The sequence below is a fragment of the Dendrobium catenatum genome, unplaced genomic scaffold (genome assembly GCF_001605985.2).
Source record: "Dendrobium catenatum unplaced genomic scaffold, ASM160598v2 fragScaff_scaffold_1305, whole genome shotgun sequence".
In the NCBI taxonomy this organism is placed as follows: domain Eukaryota; kingdom Viridiplantae; phylum Streptophyta; class Magnoliopsida; order Asparagales; family Orchidaceae; genus Dendrobium; species Dendrobium catenatum.
In genome coordinates this window covers 267,499-288,601 of record NW_021319767.1, presented here as the reverse complement: position 1 = coordinate 288,601, position 21,103 = coordinate 267,499, and the positions used below count along the sequence as shown (strand labels likewise).

Below are 21,103 nucleotides of genomic sequence, written 5' to 3'. Positions count from 1 at the left end.
GCTTTGTATTGTGGATTTCACTAAAATCCAAAATACATCATGGTACAAACGCTTGAACTTGAGACCAAATGTTGAGTTCCTCCCTCTCATTTGTCTAGCCAAAAATTAGGCAAATTAATACTTTTGCTTGAACACCAAATATTCAAAGGATTTCACCCAACTTGTAACCCATGAGTTGCATTTTGTTTCTCCTCTTCTACAAATCAAAAGTTGTAGGAGAACCTTTCTTTCACCCAATCCAAGCTAGGTGGATGAGCACCTCTTTCCTAGAACACTTAAAAGTTCAAGGAGATCTTTTTTAATTTGCAACTCCTAAGTTGTACTTCCTCTCTCTCTCATCCCTCCAAGCCAAGTTGGAGGAATGAACTTTCCCTCTTTGAACACCAAATGTTCAAAGGAACTTCTTCAACTTGTAGTCTACAAGTTGCACACTTCTTTCATTCTTCTATGACTAAAAGTTTTAGGAGATTATTGCATTTACTTAACCCATGTTAAGTAAATTAAAACTATGTTAAACTCATCTATTTGTTGAATTAAAATCAATAAATAACTCTTCCCAAGCACAAGAATTAAAACCTCAGCTTCCTCTCATTCACTTAGCCTAAATTAGGTGAATGATTGGACACCCAAAAGTCTAAAGAATTCCTCTTGATTTGTAGTACAAATCTACATATCATGTTCTTGCATTTGTTTCAATCACATTAAGAAAATCAAGCATCCTTCATTGAACATAAAAAGTCAATGATAATTCCTCTTGCAAATCAATCATCCTCACCCATTGAGCCAAAATCAATTGGTGACTCATCTTTCATTTGCTTGATCTAAACTAAGCAAAGGTATCTCTCTCTCCTTGAATACAAAATTCAAAGAGATACCCTCTTGATTTGTAGCCTAAAAGTTATAAATCTTTCCTCACTTTTACGGGTTCCAAAAGCCTTGGGAGATTTCCAACCTTAGCTCAAAAAGCTATAGGTTTCCTTCTTTTCCTCCTCTAACATCAAATTTATAGGAGATTTCCCCTCTCCTTAACTCCAAAGTTATATGTTGGATTCCTATATTCTCCTATCTTTAGTTCTAAAAGCTAAGGAGGATTCTCAATAATTATCCCAAAAGCTATGTGTTGGATATCTTCTCTTTCTCTTTTAACCTTAAAGCTAAAAGAAGCATCCATTTCCTTAGTCTCAAAGCTAAAGGTTTCATCTATTTCCCTCTAACCTCCGATTTGTAGGAAATCTTTCTCTCCCTAGATCCAAAAGTTAAAGAAAATCTTCTAACATCTAGCCCAAAAGTTAATGTTGAGCATATTTTCCTTAGACCAAAACTCTAAGTAAAACACCTTTCGTAGTGTGACATGCCACATAAGCCTCATACATTTAGGTGCACATCCCCCTAGATATGCTAGGATTAGAAATTTTTTTCTTTTTCTGCGCATGTTTTTAATGATGTGATGTGATGAGCTTTAAATTATCTGTATTGTGGGCAGTTGCCCTTAAATGGATAGTGTATAAATATATACATACTTTTCTTGCAGGTGGTCATGTTTAAAAGTGGTGCAAATAAATCATAAATAAAAAATGCTTGAATGACAGGTGTTGTTCAAAATCCTCCCAAGAGATATGGCTAATAGGATATAAGTAGGGGCTAAGCACTTCAAGAGCTAAGCAAATTCTGGATGTAATACCTTTACTATATAAATTGCTTTCTAATCCTTTGTTTATAGCTTTAAATATTTTCAATTTTTTCAAATGTATTTGATTAGATTTAAATTGTATGTTATAACTTGTGGGGTTTAGTTAAAGGGGAAGTCGATCAAGAGGATATGTACCAGCTAAAGGTAAAGCCCAAGATCTACCTAAAAGCTGAAGATTGAAGACATCTACAAGTATAGTCTATAAATGAAATTTATTTAGGTTATATAATAACAGAAAACTCAACTATCAAATTTGATTGAAATAACTGGGTCATTCTTCACATTTCTATCCTATTTGATTTATATATAAAATCATGCGTTGATCTGTTTACCTATTTGTGCATAAAAAAATGCATGTGTTTCTTAGATTTCTTCTTTGTCTTTGCTTGAGGGTGCCCTGGACATATTGATGCAGTAGACTCTTAGGGCAAAACTAATTTTTCTATCATTTAAAATGTAAGCAATCTAAAATCAACTTGATCATGCATGGCTCAGTGAGTCTCATGTAGAAAAGCATTCACTTAAGGATAAAAAAAAAAACTACATTTGTGAGTCAATATTCTGCATACTCACATGGTTAGGAATCTTGACCTCAAAGCCAAGTTCTATAAGCCTTATTTTCTAAACAAAACAGCCTCCTTACTCTTCATAAGCATTGAGACTGGATGTCGTGATTTTAAAAGAACTTAGGTGTGTTAGTTAGTAGCCATTTCAAGGCAGGATAATAAATCTATAGATCAGGCTGACTATGCCTCATGTGAGGTATAGTTTGTAAATACCTAACACTCCATTAAACTTATATTTGAGGCACTACCTCTCAATAGTCCTCATCTTAATTTTAGGATCTAAGGCGGTGATTGATTTCAATCACTTCATAAGCCCTCATCTTCAGGGCATTTCCTCCAACATGTATTGTTGGAATATAAGCCCCACCATTCTAAAAGAAAAAGGTCAACTTAAATAAAAATTGGATTCTAAAATATAAAGCCCAATATATGATAGTTTTGAGTATCTCTAAGTTTTCTATCTAAATCAAGTACTCATACTCTTTCTTCCTTTGACTCTCATTTCAAGAATTCCAACCAAAGTTAATTCCTCTCTTCGTTTTAAATTTCTAAAGATCGAAATTCTTTAAACAAGAATTTCTTATATTTCAAAATGAAAATTAAGTCAATATTTTGATGATTTTCAAAAGAAAAGAAACCATTAATTTAATCAAAAGTTTTATCAAGTTGTGGGCTCCGAAAATTTGGCCCTGCCTCGCCGTGGGTGCCGCACCAAGGTCCCTTCCCACCACGGGCAATAAAGGCGTGTATAGGCGGTTTTTCGGTGCGCCACGAACGCCGAAGTAGAGTTTAGGCGATTCCCACCTCATCGTAGGCGTCGGACCGGGGTCCCATCTCACCACACGCAATAAAGGCATGTATAAGCGGTTTTCCGATCCACCGCACAATGGAAGCGAGGATCTGAGTTTAGAAAATTCATACCTTCGCAGGGTTATAGAGGTTGTCACGTGGATCGAGGCAAGGAGCGAAGCACATTTTCTTTTATTAATCATAATTAATATCAATTAAATAAAATTAATTAAATAATCATTTTCAATTAATCATCATTTTTTTATTAATTATAATTAATTAAAATAGCTGATTAAAATTATTTAAATTAATTAAGAAAATAAGTTATAATTAATTTAAAATTAATTATAACTTAATTATCATTAATTAAACCTAATAAATTTAATTAACATTAATTGACAATAATAAATTTATAAATTTTGATTAATTAAAAATAATAATTATAATTAATTATATTTAATTAATATAATTATGATTAAATTGCATTAAGTTATTAATTATAATAATAAAAGAATAATCCCTCGGCTCAGCGGATTGAAGGGATTTGGCCGTGGAAGCTCGCGTGAAGGGAGAAAGTTATCTTCACAGCCAAGTAGCTCCCGTGTTGCTTCCGATCAATCTGGGAGCAAAAGCCGTCGAGTGAGCAAAGTCGCGCAGCCACGGGGGTGCCGAAGAAGCGGCGCCAAAGGGAGAAAGTTAACTTCACATAGAGCGGGCTCCAGTTGTTGCTTCCGATCGGAATGGCGTAACTTCCGATCGACTGGAAGGGGAAGTCGTCAGAGCAGGTTCGGATGGCACAAAGGAGCCGGAGAGGCAACTTCACAGCGAGCGAGCTCCAACGTCGCTTCCGATCGAAGTGTCGTAACTTCTGATCCTGCAGGAAGGGACGCCGTCGAAGGAGGATTTTTGGCGTCGGGTTAGCTTCAGGCGACGAGAACTCGGGTAGAAGCAGTGGGGGTCTGACGGTTTTGGATCGGGAGGGAGGAAGAGGTTCGGCCGGATTTTCGTCTGTGGGAGGAAGCGAACGGGATATGAGAGCTTCTACTTTGTTTGCTCGGTACTTATAGGCGCGAATGGGAGTGTGATCGGGGCTAATGTCGCAGGTTTCACGCAGAAATCCCGGGAAGCGACGCAAACGGTGCCGATTTCAGCAGGATATCAGGAGGGCCTCGACGGGATTTATGCCGGCATTCGTGGATCCGACAGGTATTATTTTGATTGATTTTTTTTGTATTAAACAGAGGTTAACACAAGTATCAAATGCTTAAGATGTAATTAACCATAAGGTTTTGCCCCTATTGGGCATCTATAGCTCAGAATAAAATAAATCCTATTCAACTAAATACTGAATGGGGAAAAATCTCTGTCAAAAATAAAATTGAAAATTTTGTTATTGAGTGACATAAGAAAATGATATTTTTAACCTTCAGGACTATGTCATTTTATATGTCTTGCTCAATCACAAAATATACAATCTGTTGAGGATGACAAAATTTCTCCAACAATTGAAGACCATAATAAGATATTCGCTCCATCACAAAATATACAATCTGTTGAGGACGACAAAATTTCTCCAACAATTGAAGACCATAATAAGATATTCATGAATTAACGTAGAGTTCTGGTTATCTTTCAGAACAGATATATAAATTCAAATCTAATTATCACCCTGTATCTTATTAATGATTCTTATAGTTCTTAAAGGTACAAAGACTCAGCTATGTCCATCCCAACTGGGTCAGCTTTATAGACCCAATCAGAGAAAATAAAAGTTTAATTAAATAGAAAAATGGCTACTTACTGCTTTGTGATGAGAAATCCAAAAAACTTCCCAACCAACATCACACTTATGCTTCTAAATAATCAAAGAAAACTTCTCACCCTAAAATGAAAAATGCTAAAAGAATAAAATTGAAAACTATAATTTCTTTTTTGTTTTTTTTGGCTTTAAACAAAAAATTCTATGAGCATGTTTTGAGCTTATTAATAGAAAATTTTAGTGCATGCTCCATATGGATTAGACACAAACATGTAGGCAAAACAAAACAACAAAGAATTAAATTCTTTCACGTTTGATAAATCTGAATGAAGATTGTTGCGAGCAAGAAGTTGAGGCAAGAATCAATCATGATTATATCAACCATATTTTACAAAATTACAATCAGATAAATAAATGTTGGAACACTAGAGCAACAACAACAACATCAAGTTTTTGTCCCACTACGTCGGGTCGGCTACATGAATCTTTTTTCTCCATTGTATCCAATTAAAAGTCAAATTCTCGTTTATATCTAACAAAGAAAGATCATTTCTAATATTTTCTAATCATGTCTTTTTAGGTCTACCTTTACCTTTCTTAACATAAGTCAAATCTAATACATCTGCTTTCCTAACCGGGTCATCAGAAGGCCGCCGTTTTATGTGCCAAACCATCTAAGGCGACTCTCTAATCTTATCTTCCACTGGAGCTACTCCAACCTTTTCATGTAGATACTCATTTCGTACCCTATCTCTAAGGGTAAAGCCACTCATCCACTTGAGCATCCTCATCTCTGCAACACTTAACTTAGTATTATGCTTCTCTTTAAATGGCCAACATTCGGCACCATAAAGCATTGCAGGTCTCACCACGATCTTATAGAATTTTCCCTTAAGATTGAAGGGGACTTTTCTATTACACAACATGCCCAATGCATTCCTCCATTTCAACCATCCAACTTGAATTCTACTGATAAAATCCCCATATATTTTACCATCACTCAGAAAAATAGATCCAAGATATCTAAAACACGTACTCTTATTAATGACTTTATCGCCCAAAGTCACAATCTCCTCACTAGATCTATTACTACTAAAATTACACTCCATATATTCAATTTTAGATCTACTCAAGAGAAAATCTTTAGACTCAAAGGTTGACCTCCATAATTCAAGTTTATCTTTAACTCCTTCTCTAGTCTTATCAACAAAAAGAATATTATCAGCAAAAAGCATACACCAAGGAACTACTAGAGCCGTTGTGAAAAATGCAAAGAAGAAGAAACTACGGGATCTTGTCAAGTTGAATAGCTTCCATTAATATGACAAGAATTATTAAGGATTTTTTCTTCCAGTATATTAGTACAAAGTGCAAATACAAAGCGAAAAGATGAGTACAAATTTGTTAGTAATTACAACATCGGATGGCGATCAGCATGTTGGGGATGAGGAGTAAACCATCGCAACAAAACAAACAAGAAAATAGAAAATTAGCGAAAAGTAAATGACACAAGGATTTAACGTAGAAAAAATCTAAAATCGGGAAAAAAACCACTGAGCTACACCACACCAAAAAATTCACTATGAAAATTTGGAGAAATAAGTGTAGGTCTCTCTACTCTCACTCTTACATTTCTTCTCTTCTCTCTTACGCCGTTCTCATACTCAAAACACAAAAAAAAGTCAAGTTAATAATACATAGATAGACTTCATTTTTCACAAGGACTACTGTTAGGCCGGTTCATCCTGAACCAGCCCGGCCGGCTAAAAGGCCAGCTTAGCTCTATAGGAGGCAGACATGTGCTGCCACCTTTCCAGCTTGCCTCCCACACTAGTGGGCCCCACTATGAGCAATATGGGGAGAGAGAGAGAGAGTTGGGGAGCTAGGGTGAGAGGGAAAATTTGAATTAGGGATGTTTGAATTAGAGAATTAATGTATTAATAGTATGGTTTGTTTAGGGTTAGGGTTATGCATGCTTTGATTGATTTTTCTCTTGGATTTCCTTGGCGTCTTGGCTCTAGAATCCTTTGTCTAGAGATTGGGAGAGAACAATCCTCCTCTCAAATTGAGAATCACTTGTATCTTGCTTTAGTGTTTGTTTGGCTTTGATTTTCTTGTTGCAATTCAAAGTTTTGGGCCTAAATTTTGCCCAAATTTTTGTTATTCTCGATGTTTCACCAATTAGTGATAAGTTTGCTTGCGAACTCAAGTATTCTCTTTAGGGTTACTTGGAAACTTAAGTATTTCCTATAAAATTGATATCAGAGCATTTGTCTTGGGACCTTCGGCGGCTGAAATCCAAAAATTTCAACAAAGAAATTTTATCTACAAGAAAATCTTCTCGTAAATATTGGGAAGGATGATGTCCGAGAAAAAATTCGAAGTTTTGGAAGGTGAAATTGGGCAACTAAAATCATATTTGGAGGGAAAATTTTCAAATTTCCAAAATCAGATTTCCTCCAACAACGAACGGTTGGAAGGAAAGTTCACCTTGATGGAAGAGATGTTGAAGAAATTACTAAATGTGAAGACCAATCCGGCAACATCAAAAGAAAGGGAGACCACTGGCGGCCATGGGAGAGGAGGGAATCCAAACCCGTTTACGGGGAGGGAAAATCCAAAAGTGGAGATCCTTGAGGGAGACGACGGCATGCGGGTTGACGGAGGAAGATAAGCTGACAGCGGCAGGACTATGCTTGGAGGGGGAGGCATTGCCTTGGTACCAATGGCGGGACATGAGGCAACCCATCAAGAGCTGGAGGGAGTTCAAGGAGTGCTTACTGAAACGTTTCCAAACCAGTAGGGGAGGAGACTTCTATGAGCAATTATTTACCTTAACATAGGAGGGGATCATGGCAAATTACTATGACAGGTATGAGTACTTGGCCAACAGATTGGATCGGCTCTCAAAGACGGTGTTGGAGGGGAACTTTATGAAAGGGTTTAAATAAGAGATATGGACAGTGGTTAGAGTGATGAGGCCAAGAGACCTGGGAGAGGCCATGGAGATAGCCCAATTGGTAAAGGATTAGAAGCAGTTGGAGAGAGAGGGGCTAGGGGGAGCAACTCGGGGGGATCGTATGGGATGACCACCACATTCTTGGCTCCCAAGGGGGAAGTTCCAGGGAGTCTGAAGGAAGTGCCAAGGGAGAGAACTAGAGGAGGAAATATGGGATGTTTCAAAAGGCTAACAGAGAAGTACAAGAAAAAAGGGCGAAGAGGTTATGTTTTAGATGTGATGAGAAGTACATGATGGGGCATATGTGTAAGGACCAAACTCTTCAGATTCTCATCATCTATGATGATGAGGAAGCTGAAGAGGGAGATGGAAACGAGTTAGAGATGGAGGAAGAGGAGTTGCATCTAGATATAGCAGAAGTCTCCCTAAACTCAGTAGTGGGATTCCCCCCAAATCACACTATGAAGGTGAAGGGAGAGAGGGAGAGAGAGAGAGAGAGAGAGAGAGAGAGAGAGAGAGATAGGGAGGTGGTGGTGTTGATAGTGGGGCAACCGTCAATTTCATCTCCACCTAGATTGTTGATCTACTGGGGGTGAAACTAGTGGATACAGGAGGCTACGGGGTGATTATGGGCACTGGAAAGGTAAAAATGGGTAGAGGAGTTTGTAAGAGAGTGGTGTTGACCATTCAGTAGATACAGGTGAGAGAGCATTTTCTTCCCTTGAAATTGGGGAGTGCGAATGTCATCCTGGGGATGAAATGGCTGCAAACCTTAGGGGAGACCAAGGTAAATTGGGGAGCCTTGAGGATGGAACTGGTGATAGGGCCAAGGAGAATGGTGATCCAGGGTGATGCAGGGCTGTTTAGGGTAGGAGTACCTCTTAAATCCATGATCATAATCATACAGGAGGTGGGAGGTGAATATTTGATGAAATTACAACGCTTGGAGAGGGTTAGTGTGGGAGAAGAGGAAGACATTCCTCTTGTACTGCAACCAGTCAAATAGCAATTCAGTGAGGTGTTCCAACCACCTCAAGGGTTACCACCACTCAAAGAATAGGAGCATGCAATCTTTCTAAAGGAGGGGGCGTCACCGATGACAACCCTATCACTACCCCCAAATTCAGAAGGATAAAATTGAGAAGCTGATTAGGGAAATGTTTGAGGCTGGGATCATCAAAACAAGTGTGAGTCATTTCTCTAATCTAATCTTACTAGCGAAAAAGAAGGATGGGAGCAGAAGATTTTGTGTGGATTACAAGGCTTTAAATAAGGAGGCTGTATCGGATAAATACCACATTCCTGTGATTGATGAGATCATGGATGAACTGTATGGAGCAATGATATTCTCCAAACTGTATTTGAAGTTTGGATACCATCAGATCTGAAGGAGGAAGATATCTCAAAGATAGCTTCAGGACACACGAGGGACATTATGAATTTCTGGTTATGCCATTTGGGCTTATCAATGGCCCTGCTACTTTTCAGTCACCAATGAACAAGGTGTTCAGACAGTACATCCAAAAATTTGTTTTGGTGTTTTCTGATGACATCTTGGTATACAGTAGAACTGAGGAGGAGCATCTGAAGCACTTGAAGTTGGTCTTGGGAGTTCTACAAGAGCATCAACTGAGGGCCAACCTGAAGAAGTGCTTCTTTTCCTAGACCAATGTAGAGTACTTGGGCCATATATTGTCCAAGGAAGGAGTGGAAGCCGATCAGTCAAAGGTGGAGACTATGTTGAGATGGACCTTACCTAAGAATCTGAATGAGTTGAGAGAATTCTTAGGGCGGACGAGGTACTACATGAGATTCGTAAAAGGGTACAGTACTATCGCATGACCATTGACAGAGTAACTAAAGAAAGATAAGCCACAATAGTATTTGAGAAACTAAAGAAAGCTATGACAACTGTACCAGTCTTAACTTTATCAGAATTCGCTCAGACCTTCATAGTGGAGACAGATGCTTCAGGATACGGATTGAGGGCAATACTCATGCAAGATCAGCGATCCATTTCCTACTTCAACCAAATGTTGTTAGCCAGAGCCAGACTGAAATCAGTTTATGAGAGGGAGTTAATGGCCATCGTCTTAGCCATCCAGAAGTGGCAACCCTACCTGTTAGGTAGTCATTTTATTATCAGAACAGATCAGAGAAGCCTGAAATACTTGTTTGAGCAGCGGATGGTGACTAAAGAGCATCAGAGGTGGCTATCCAAATTGTTGGGGTATGATTTCGAAATCCAATATATACCTAGAGGGGAGAAGAATGTGACAGATACCTTGTCCAGATGTATTGGGGAACTACAGACAGTGGCAGTGTCTATTTCTTTGATGATGGATTAGGAGGTCATTAGGGAGGAGAGCGCTAGGGATAAGGAGTTGAGAAAGATCAAGACAAATTTACTGGGGGAAGATGATAGCCACCCAGGGTACTCAGTAGAGGGGGAAAGACTGATGTATTAAGGGAGGTTCGTGATGCCCCGGACCTAAATCCACACCCCAAACTTATACTAGGAGTTTCATGGAAGCGCGGTTGGGGAGGTTAGCTTCAGAGCTTTATTGGAATGGGATGCATAGTGATCTAGAGAAGATGGTGGCCAGGTGTGAGATCTGTCAGAGGAACAAATAACTGGCCATGTCTCCAGGGGGACTACTTTAGCCATTGGCTTTACCGGGACGAGTATGGGAGGAGATATCCATATACTTCATAAATGAGCTGCCCTGTTCAGAAGGCTTCATGGTGATTTTGGTGGTGAGGATAAATTGAGCAAGTATGCTCATTTCATCCCCCTCTGACATCCTTGCACCGTGGTGACAATGGCTTCAGCTTTCATCAGAGAGGTGGTCATATTCCATGGTGTACCAGAGGTGATAGTATCAGATAGAGATAAGGTGTTCCTCAACCACTTTTGGAGGGAGTTGTTCAGACTTCAGATTACAGGGGACAGTTCTGAAGAGGAACACCGCTTACCTCCCATAGACAGATGGCCAAATGGAAGTAGTCAAAAGAAGCTTGGAGACCTACCTGAGATGCTTTGTTTCTGAGACACCCAAGCTATGGGCCAAGTGACTATCATGGGCTGAATATTGGTACAATACATATACATCCGATTTTCCATGTATCGCAGTTGAGAAGAGCCATTAGAGATTATACAGTCAGCTCGGAGTTACCAACAACACTTACTGAGGATTTGGAGGTGATTCTGGAACCCATAGAGTTGATGGGGGTTCGCAAGAAAGAAGATGGAGCTAAGGAAGTGCTAATTAAGTGGAAGAATATGCCTGACTATGATGCCACGTGGGAACGATATGAGAGGGTGAAATAGCAATTTCCTAATTTTCACCTTGAGGACATGGTGATTTTTTGGGAGGGCGGTATTGTTAGGTCGGTTCATCCTGAACTGGCTCAGTTGGCCCAAAGGCCAGCTCAGGTCTATAGGAAGCAGACATGTGCCGCCTCCTTTACAGCTTGCCACCACACTAGTGGCCCACACTAGGAGCAATTTGGGGAGAGAGGATTGGGCGACTAGGATGAGAGGAAAATTTTGAATTATGGATGTTTGAATTAGAGAATTAATGTAAGTATGGTTTGTTTAGTGTTAGGATTATGCATGCTTTGATTGATTTTTTCTCTTGGGGTTCCTTGGCGTCTTAGCTCTAGATTCTTTTGTCTTGAGATTGGGAGAGAACGATCCTCCTCTCAAATTGAGGATCACTTGTACCTTGCTTTCGTGTTTGTTTGACTTTGATTTTCTTGTTACAGTACAACGTTTTGGGGCTAAAGTTTTCCCAAATTTTGCGTTATTCTCATTGTTTTCACCAATTAGTGATAGGTTTGCTTGCAAACTCGAGTATTCCCCCTGGGGTTACTTGTGAACTCAAGTATTTCCTATCAAATACTTTGCTACAAACAAATTATAAAGTAGTGGTTGGAGGTTGAAAAAAATCTAAGACAGTTTAAAGGTTCTATAGATTTAGTACATGAATTGAGACAAACTAAAGACAATCAAGCTCATCGGCATACTCCTTGCACCTATAAATACCCAGTTTGGAGGGAGATAGCACAATTTTTATAGCCGGTCCAAACTTTCTCCAATAAATTGAAGGAAAAATGGAATGTCAAAATTTTGTTGTCAACACTAGAAAAGGATAGGTCCTCCATAGTAGGCTCCGATCTTCCTCTGAAAAAAAAAGTGAATGCTATCCTATAGGAGTCGCAAGATCGTCAATCGCGATAAAGGCCCAATCCTCTAGCACAGGCTCCAGTCTTCCTCTGAAAAAAGAGATGAAGATTGTCCTGTAGAAGTTGTAAGCTTGTCAATAGCGATAAAGGTCTAGTTCTCCGATGCAGGCTCTAATATTCCTCTAAAAAGAAGGCGAAGATAGTCCTGTAGGAGTTGCAAAACTATCAATAGTGATAAAAGTCTGGTTCTCCAACACAGGCTCCAGTATTCCTCTGAAAAAGAGGCGAAGATTGTCTTGTAGGAGTTGCAAGATGGTCAATAGTGATAAAGGCTCGGTCCACTTATGCGAACTCCGGTCTTCCTCTAAAAAATAGGAGAAAAATGTCCTGTAGGAGTCACAAAACCGTCAATAACGATAAAGGCTTGATGCTCCGATGTAAGCTTCGGTATTCATCTGAAAAAGAGGCGAAGACCCCCGTAGGAGTCGTAAGACCGTCAATCTATGGTAAATGTTTAGTCATCAGATGTCGCGAGTCTAGCAGTATGCCGATTAAAGGCTATTGGAAGTGGTTAGGTGACATTTTGATGTTAGCGATCAACCGATGAGCTGATAACGACGGTGAAGCTTCAATTTGTTGGAGATAGTATGTTGAATGGGCACATGACAAACAACTTGATGGAGGGGATCGAACAATGTGTCGGCCGCAACAGCCTAGCGCACACACTCTTTATTAATTAAGTGGAGACCTAATAGTCGGATGGTGATTTGAAAGGAGTTTTATGATGTGCTGATCATTATCCTAGAATGGTCCGACCGGGCATGTGCTCATCCACCGAGATTAATTATAGTGTAGAAAATGACATTGATTAAAGTACTTCACTTCATGCAATTTTAATTTTAGCACCTTATATCAATATTAAAGAAGATTGTATAATTGAATGTGATGTAGGAATTCAAAAACCACTAACCGTGATAGAAGCTAAATCTTTTTTGTTATAAGTTGATTAAGGCTCGTACAAACATATATAAGAAAAAAAAGCTCCGAAGAGAAGAGTTCCCTTTAGGTTGACAAAGAAACCTTTGAGAAATAGAAAATTATGATATCATCCCTTGGAGATAGAAATGACAATATTAGATGCTGAAGTTCGCATAGAGATCATATCTTTGAGGGCTATGGAGGAGTTTAAGAGGTATTCAAATTATCATTGAGAAATCCACAATCGCATCTAAGTGGCTTATGATAAAGTACTTGATAATCGTGAGTCTTGATGAAGGTATTGTATGTGGCTTTTTGAAAGGAGATCAACTAGTATAACGAAAGACTGAGATTATATTTGACAGGCTAATTCCCAATCAAGCATCTAAAAATTCTCATTCAAATTCCAGCGATGATGGTATTTAAAGTGAGCTTAGAAAAGCCTTTTCCATTGATATTTAGATTATGTAAAGGAGTATTTTTATTTACACAATTTTTTTTTAGAGATTTTTATATGATATTCATGTTTACTTAAAGTAATGAATACTCTTATCTTTTTGTAAGAATTAACATTGATTTATAAACTTGCCCACAAGAGGAAAACAAGTCTTTATATATTTTCCAGATATGCTATAATATAATGCCCCATAGTCAGGACTTTAGTCCTTATGCTGCTTTTAAACTTTTAAGGATTTTAGAGAATTAAAGAAATATATATCTCCTAAGGCTTTTAGCCCTTTAAGATTTTTATGTACTTATACTTTTGAGTCTTTTAACATTCTAAGGTTTTAAATGTAACTATGTTTTTTAGGCTTTTAACTTTCAAAGGTCTTTAGTGTACCTGTGCCTTTTGAGGCTTTTTAGCCTTCTTAGGTCTTTAAATGAGTAGTGACCCTAACAACCACTTGCTCTTATAGAGTCTTTCTTGTGAGGACATTGTCTACCACTAGCTTCTCTTCGAGGCTACCTCATGGGCAGGCCTTCCTAGGATTATTTGTAAGAGCATTTCTCGATAACGTTAATATGTATGGAAGAGGCTAAGAGAATCCACCAAGGATATTTGACCTATCCGAGGTAGTTTTTAAGAGCGTTGCTCGATGATGTTAATTTGTGTGGAAGAGAAAGAGAATCCACCAAGGATGTTTAACCTATCCGAGTCTTTTTTTTAGAGCATTGATCGATAACGTTAACATGTGTGGAAGAGGCCGAGAGAATCCACTAATAATATTTTGCATATCCAAGGTTGTTTATCAGAACATTGCATCATGAAGTTAACATATATGGAAGAGGTCGAATTGAATCCCCCTATGATTGATTATACCTTAATTGGGAGGGGGCAAATGACGCATATCCTAAATCAAATGTCAAGATTAGTCTATATTTACTAGTTACTGTATTTTTGAGGTTGAGACTAAGACCTTGCCCAAGAAGTAGAAGTCCAGTTGAAAACTGCATAGAGCTTGAAATTTATTATAAGCAACCTTACATTTGTTAGGAGCTTTATGAAAATAGGTTGCTAGTGACATTATCTCGGACTTTGATAATATTAGGGTAAATTTCCTTAGCCACAGTCCCGTTTATGGTTGCAAACTAAGTTTCCCCCCCAATCCAACTCGATTTCCCATGAAAATGATGCAACAGTGGCTGATGCTTGAGAGGTGATAGAATAATGCATAAGGTTGCTCTTAATATTGAAGGACTTCCTTTAGAGCTAATAACATATCATGGAAAAAGGACTCTCCTGCTTCAACCGTGCCCAGGTCGTTGACGTGAATGTCCTTTCAAGATTGCAAAAAAGGTTGCCCCCCAATCAGGAATTGTTTCTCATAGACGATATCGAATTATTGCATCATGGAATATTCACGATAGTAGAGAAATATAAAGTTTAGCATCCTAGCCTTGTACAAAGATCCAAAACAAAAACAAATAGAATAGTTGGGTGCAACAATCATAAAAGACATCATAATTTTTATGTGAAAATTTCTCAACGAGGAAAAAATCACATGGCCTTGCCCAATCGAAATGATTCTACTAGTGTTGGTGGTTAATTATAAATGATGTCCTCCAAATGAGAGCATTGGCCCAATATAACAAATACATATTGTATAGAGCATATTATATAGTTGGAGAACAACATAACACTTGTTCTTATGAGAGTGCAGCCCTGTTTGTTTGGACTGTAGGGTTGTAGAACCTTTTTTTGGATGATGGTGGTCGGAGGGACCATAATAAGCGGGCGACGGAGCTTGGAAGGACGGTAGTTTAGTGACAGTGGTTGGAGGGATTGTAGATAGTGGGCGAAGGAGGACGGAATGATCGTAGTTGGGAGACGATGGTCGAAGGGACATTTGTCGATGCATGATAGTGGTCGGAGGAAGGACTAGCAGTAGTAGCTAGATGGAGATCCAACGATGATGGTCAGGCAAAGGTTCAACAGTGGTGACCTGGATTTGTCGGCAATGATGCCGAAGTGGAGCTCAAGGATTCTTCAAGTTCCAAAGCTCCTCTTCTTCCATTTTCCTCCCCCTCCTTCATCTGAAAAATGAGGGTCTATTTATAGTTTATTCGGAGTAACATGGTCAGTTAATATAGAAAAATTCAGTGTAAATGTGGAGTTTTCGATTGGACGACCTACATTGATTCCCTTGATCATGGAGAGTTTTTCAAGCATTTAAGTGTCTTAATGACGTCAGAATTAAGTGATCTTGGGCTTGTTAAATTCGTCTCGTCGAGCCTCTTGATTCGACTATAAGCATATCATATTCGAATATCAATTGGTCATCCAAATAATGTTTTGAAGCTTCAAAAAATATTTTGATCCTTTGATTTGGGCTCGGATTAGACTGCATTTTGGTGTCATTGAGTTCGTCTTCGTGAGATGTTCAATTCGACTACAAGCTTGCTGAAATCAAAGTTTGGATAGTCCCAAATCTAATTTTGGAAGTTCCTTATTCATATTTGCATCGAGATTTGTGCTCGTTCAAGACAATTTTTTGGTGGCATATCAATAGCCATGTACCTAACCTAGTTTCAATTTTCAAAGTCCTCAACAACTTCGAGGATTTTCATTAATTACAAACAAAAGAATCATAATTTATGATTCATATTCGCATCGAGAATCGTGCCCAATCAAGATGATTTTTTGGTGAGATATCAACAGTCATGTATTTGACCTAGTTCCAACTTTCAAAGTCCTCGACTACTTTATGATTTTTATTAATTACAAACTAAGAAATCATGATTTAGAATTCATATTTGCATCGAGATTTATGCCCGATCCCCGCATGTTGGAATTAACAGGGGCAAAAGAAAGAAGATTGTGGATGTGGTTAAACAACAATAACAACAACATCACGCCTTTATCCCACTACGTGGGGTCGGCTACATGAATCCTTTTTCTCCATTGTGTCCTATTAAATCTAAAAGAAAATGAGAAAACAAATGCGTGAATGCTTACAGTGAATGTTAGTTGAAGAGTGGGGAAGGGATGGCAAATGGCAATTGTAATTGTTGCATATTCCTAGTGTGTTTCCACTATTTAGGAATATCATAGTCAAATAGTCAATGTACTACGAGGTTTCCTAAATAAATTAATTGAAGAATCTTAATTTGCTTCAAGCATAATCGACAATAGGTACTTAAAATTCACAAAAAAACAACAATAAAAAATCAAGTTCTTATGATGTCTTGGAAACATATAGCTAATTCTTTCATTTAATTAAGCTTATTTTACAAGTATAGAAACAGGTTGTTAGCCAGTATAATCATTATTGTTTATTACTCAATTTTCTAAGCCTAAGAAACCTAAAAAAAATCAAATAACATATTATTATGGATCAGTGACCATTGTTACATGCAATTATGTAATAATTTGTCCAACCGAGTGTTTGGGCTATGGATTAGGATCTCTCCAATTACCAAACTAACTGTATCTGCAGCTGCAATTAGGAATCTTAGACTTCATTTGGGACAATTTTCTTATTTCTTCTTAAAACAGCTTTTTAATAAAAAAAATAATTTTTTTATTAGAAAGTTGCTTTAAAAAACAACAAGAAAATTGTTCAAATGAAGTCTTAGTCATCTAATCAGCTTAAATGGTCGGGATGCTTTATTCATAATATTTACATAACCATTCTACTTCATTCAAATGTAATAGCAACAACAACAACAACAACATCAAGCCTTTGTCCCACTACGTGGGGTCGGCTACATGAATCCTTTTTCACTATTTTGTCCGGTTAAAAATCAAATTCTCATTTAAATCTAATAAAGAAAGATCATTTCTAATATTTTCTAATCAAGTCTTTTTAGGTTTACCTCTACCTTTCTTAACATAAGTCAAATCTAATACCTCAACTTTCTTAACCGGGTCATCGGAAGGGACCGATGCTGTTCAACAGGGACTATAGACCAGGCTATCTCCGAGCTGCAATCTAGACCCAGGAATCTTTTTATGCACCCGACCAAAAAAGGGAAAGGTTGCTTTTAGGCATAAGCAAAGCAGGTAGAGGCGCTAGAAAGAGGACGTGTTACCTAATTCCAAACCCAAGGCTACGGTGACGTAGATAGAAGAAGAGAAGACGGCCGCTATTGAATTGAGAGATGCTTTTTGTCATAATCAAGCTAGAACTCTGAGTGAAGAAGAAAGAATAGAATTCTCGATATGATAGGCCACCAGGACATAAATGGCATTGACGTAGGAGGTGTTGAGTCTTCTTCTTTTGACTTAGTCATGATCTTTATGGTGAGCTCCTTACCATCTGAGCAGAAGAACAACATAAAGCATATGCTAGATAGATTTTGACTCGTTAGACATGTACCCCAAAGCTAGCGCCTTTGCCACTGGGAGTGTTTTAATACCTCAACCTTGCTTAACATAAGTCAAATCTAATACCTCAACTTTCCTAACCGGGTCATTGGAAGGGCTCCGTTTAATGTGACCAAACCATCTAAGGCGACTCTCTGCTACTCCAACCTTTTCACGTATATGCTCATTTCATATCCTAACTCTAAGGGTCAAGCCATACATCCACCTAAGCATCCTCATCTCTGCAACACTTAACTTAGTATCATGTTTCTCTTTTAATGGCCAACATTCGGCACCATAAAGCATTGCAGGTCTCACCACCATCTTATAGAATTTTTCCTTAAGTTTGAGGGGGACTTTTCTATCGCACAATAAGTCCGATGCATTCCTCCACTTCAACCATCCAACTTGAATTCTGCTAATAATAACTCAAACAATTTCACTCAGAATAAATTTACAATCTTTGCAATCTAAACGATCTAATTTTCTTATAAGAAAATAATCAATCTACGTTTTACTATATCCATTTTTATAATTGATAAGATGTTCATCTCTTTTCTTAAATAAGGTATTAGCTATTAAGAAATCATAAGCTAAAGAAAAATTTAATATAGTTTTACCACCTTCATTTGTCGTTCCAAACCCATCGCCACCATGGATGCTTTTAAAATCATATACCTCTCTACCAACATGTTCATTTAAATCTCCTCCAATAAAAACTCTTTCTTCAAGAGGTATATTTTGTATTAATTCTTCTAAGTCAATCCAAAATTTTAATTTTGAACTCATATCCAACTTATTTGAGGAGCACAAGCACTTATAATATTAACAATTTTAGCATCAACAACAATCTTTAAAATCATAATTCTATCTCCAATTCTATTAATTTTTATAATATTATCCTTCAAACTCTTATCTATAATCACACCTCCACCATTTCTAATACGACTCCTACCCGAATATCATAGTTTATATCCTAAACTATTAATCTCCTTAGCTTTCTCTCCAACCTATTTAGTTTCTTGAATGCACAGAATATTTATCTTCCTATGAATCATAATATCTATTAACTCCATTAATTTTCCTATAAGGAAGCCTATATTCAAAGTTCTTATCCTAATTTTTGTTTCATTGACTAGCTTATTTGCCCACATCCGTCCTTGATGTGGTAGTCCTTGCCTATTTAACACTGCATTCGGGCGCTGGTGTAGCGGCCCTTGCACACTTGTCACTATATTCAGGTCATACAACACGTCGCTTTCAAGGGACGCCCTAGCATTAACACAATTTTTTAAAGGATTCATGTTATGATTATTCGATAAGTTTTATGCTGGTTGTCGACTACCTAACGCAACCCTCCACTTTTCTCATTCAGGACTTGGGAACTGGCAACGGTAATATTCAGTCAAATGTAATAGCATCCATCCAAATTGGAGTGAATTATTCAGTGAAAAAACTACAGAAGGATGGTTGATGATGCCACGGATTCAATGAAACCTAAACGTTATAGATGAATTTAAAAAAAAAAAAAAAAAAAAATAAAAGCAGAGAAAAAAAAAAAAAAAAAAGAGTAATAGAAGCAGAGAAAAAACGCAGAATTATCACGCACTGTACTTTGTTTTTATAAATATGCCAAATATGGGGGCCGCGCACACAGTAACAGTCTTCTGGATAAAGCGTTCTGAAAAAGCGTTGTCTAAAAGAATTCTGGAAAAGCGGTGTGAAAAGTGTTGCAGAAAAGTTGTGATGCTTGATACGCTTTTTAGGAAAACTCCACCAGAATTGGTATCAAGTGCAGAGTGTCAAGCCCAATAGATGCACTCAATTGGTTAAGAATCCAAATAATTAATTGTTTTTCTGCCGTATTGTTGTTTTGGATTCTGAGAAGATGCTGAATCAAACTACAGAAGCATACCAAATTAAATTCATCTTCTTAGAATACTGTTCTATAAAGACATTTCGATATCCAGAGGAAAGTAAAAGGCTAAGATATCTACCTCAGACGCCCATCCTCATCGATAGGTGGCGGTGTGATGAGCACAATAACAGTCGTCGGCCAGCGCTCCTGCGCTCCAAGCAATAAGTAGTCAAATAAGTATCCCAATACAGTTTCTTGACTTTAGCATGTATTACAACAATTTTAGATCATCTGATATACCCTCAATCAGGAGTATCGAATTTCTATTAATCCCATTATAATAAATTAATTGGTCTTCGAATGATTCCAATTAACGTACCATATTTATAAACAACATCAGGGTGAGCTCACCCAATAAATGGAACAGAAGCCAACAATACAGTGAGTTCAAAGAAAGATCTAAAGAGATATAATACCTTGAAGAAGGAGATAATAGATCTGAGATTGCTTTGATACTCATCCAGAGGCACATGCTGGAATCCGCTGCTCCGATCATGTATTGAAGCATCGTTAGCTCCGAAGAACACCGTCAAAGCCAGCGGCCACTCTCCGTCTTCGCACACGCCGTCCAATGCTCGCGCCGCCACCTTCAACGCCCACCTCGTGTTGTACCCGCTGTAGCCGCGCAACACCACATCCGCCTAATCACGCGCAAAATCCAAACCCCTTACAAGCCATCGTTTATAAGAGGGAGTCGGTGATGTGGAAGAAAGGTGACGCAGAAGCTCACCGTGCGAGAGAAATGGTCTGCGAGGGCTGCACCCCAGCCTCCATTGGTGAAGGATTCTTCAGTGATGGAATCGCCGAACAAAATCACCTTTGGCCTCATGACCAATCGCCGAGGTCTGTTCTAGCTCTGCTGCTCAACGGAGCTCCCTCATTATTCGGAGTTTTTGGGGATCCTCGTCCGGGTCTGTGGTCGGAAATAACAAATATTAAATAAGCATATAGCTAATATTATCTAGAGTGGCGGGACTTGAGGAGATTGCCCTGAAACGGACAAAAGAATTACGCATCCAACTCGACTTGCACGCCGGCAGAGATGGGTTAGAGGATTTTTTTTTTTAAGCAAATGTTTAATTTAAATTAAAAATAAGAATAAAATATTTAAAAATTTAAAAAGAAATAAATTAGTCAAATAGGATGACACCATTTATTGTATGCATTCTTTAATACTATGCATTGTTATAGTTCTACAAAATTCAATTCAGCTAGCTAAGCAGTATGTGGGGTGAATGCGCTAATTTGTATGGCGCATTCTTTAGAATGCACAAATTTGTTTAACTTATTTGCTCTGTTTTAAATTTTAAAACTTGCAGGATTTCAAAAAATTTGATAAAAATGCCACTGAATGTTACATATTAGTTATATTATTCATGCATGCATGAAACTTCTTCTCATTGAATATGAGTTTCAAATCTCAAAACACAAAAGGTTCACTTCAAATAT

The 21,103-nt window shown here is 38.0% G+C and overlaps 1 protein-coding gene across 1 annotated transcript in view; it reads right to left on the bottom strand.

The window, feature by feature from the left end:
• The window catches only part of LOC110094859 (GDSL esterase/lipase At5g45920), a 43,329-nt gene extending 22,729 nt beyond the window's left edge, over window positions 1–20,600 (bottom strand). Inside the window, exons 1-3 of the mRNA XM_020820192.2 lie at window positions 20,385–20,600; window positions 20,071–20,295; window positions 19,734–19,801 (exon numbers count right to left, since the gene is read on the bottom strand). Coding sequence (XP_020675851.1) covers window positions 19,734–19,801; window positions 20,071–20,295; window positions 20,385–20,483 — 392 coding nt within the window. The 5' untranslated portion in view covers window positions 20,484–20,600. The remainder of the gene's footprint in view (window positions 1–19,733; window positions 19,802–20,070; window positions 20,296–20,384) is intronic.
• Between the last annotated feature and the right edge of the window lie 503 nt (window positions 20,601–21,103).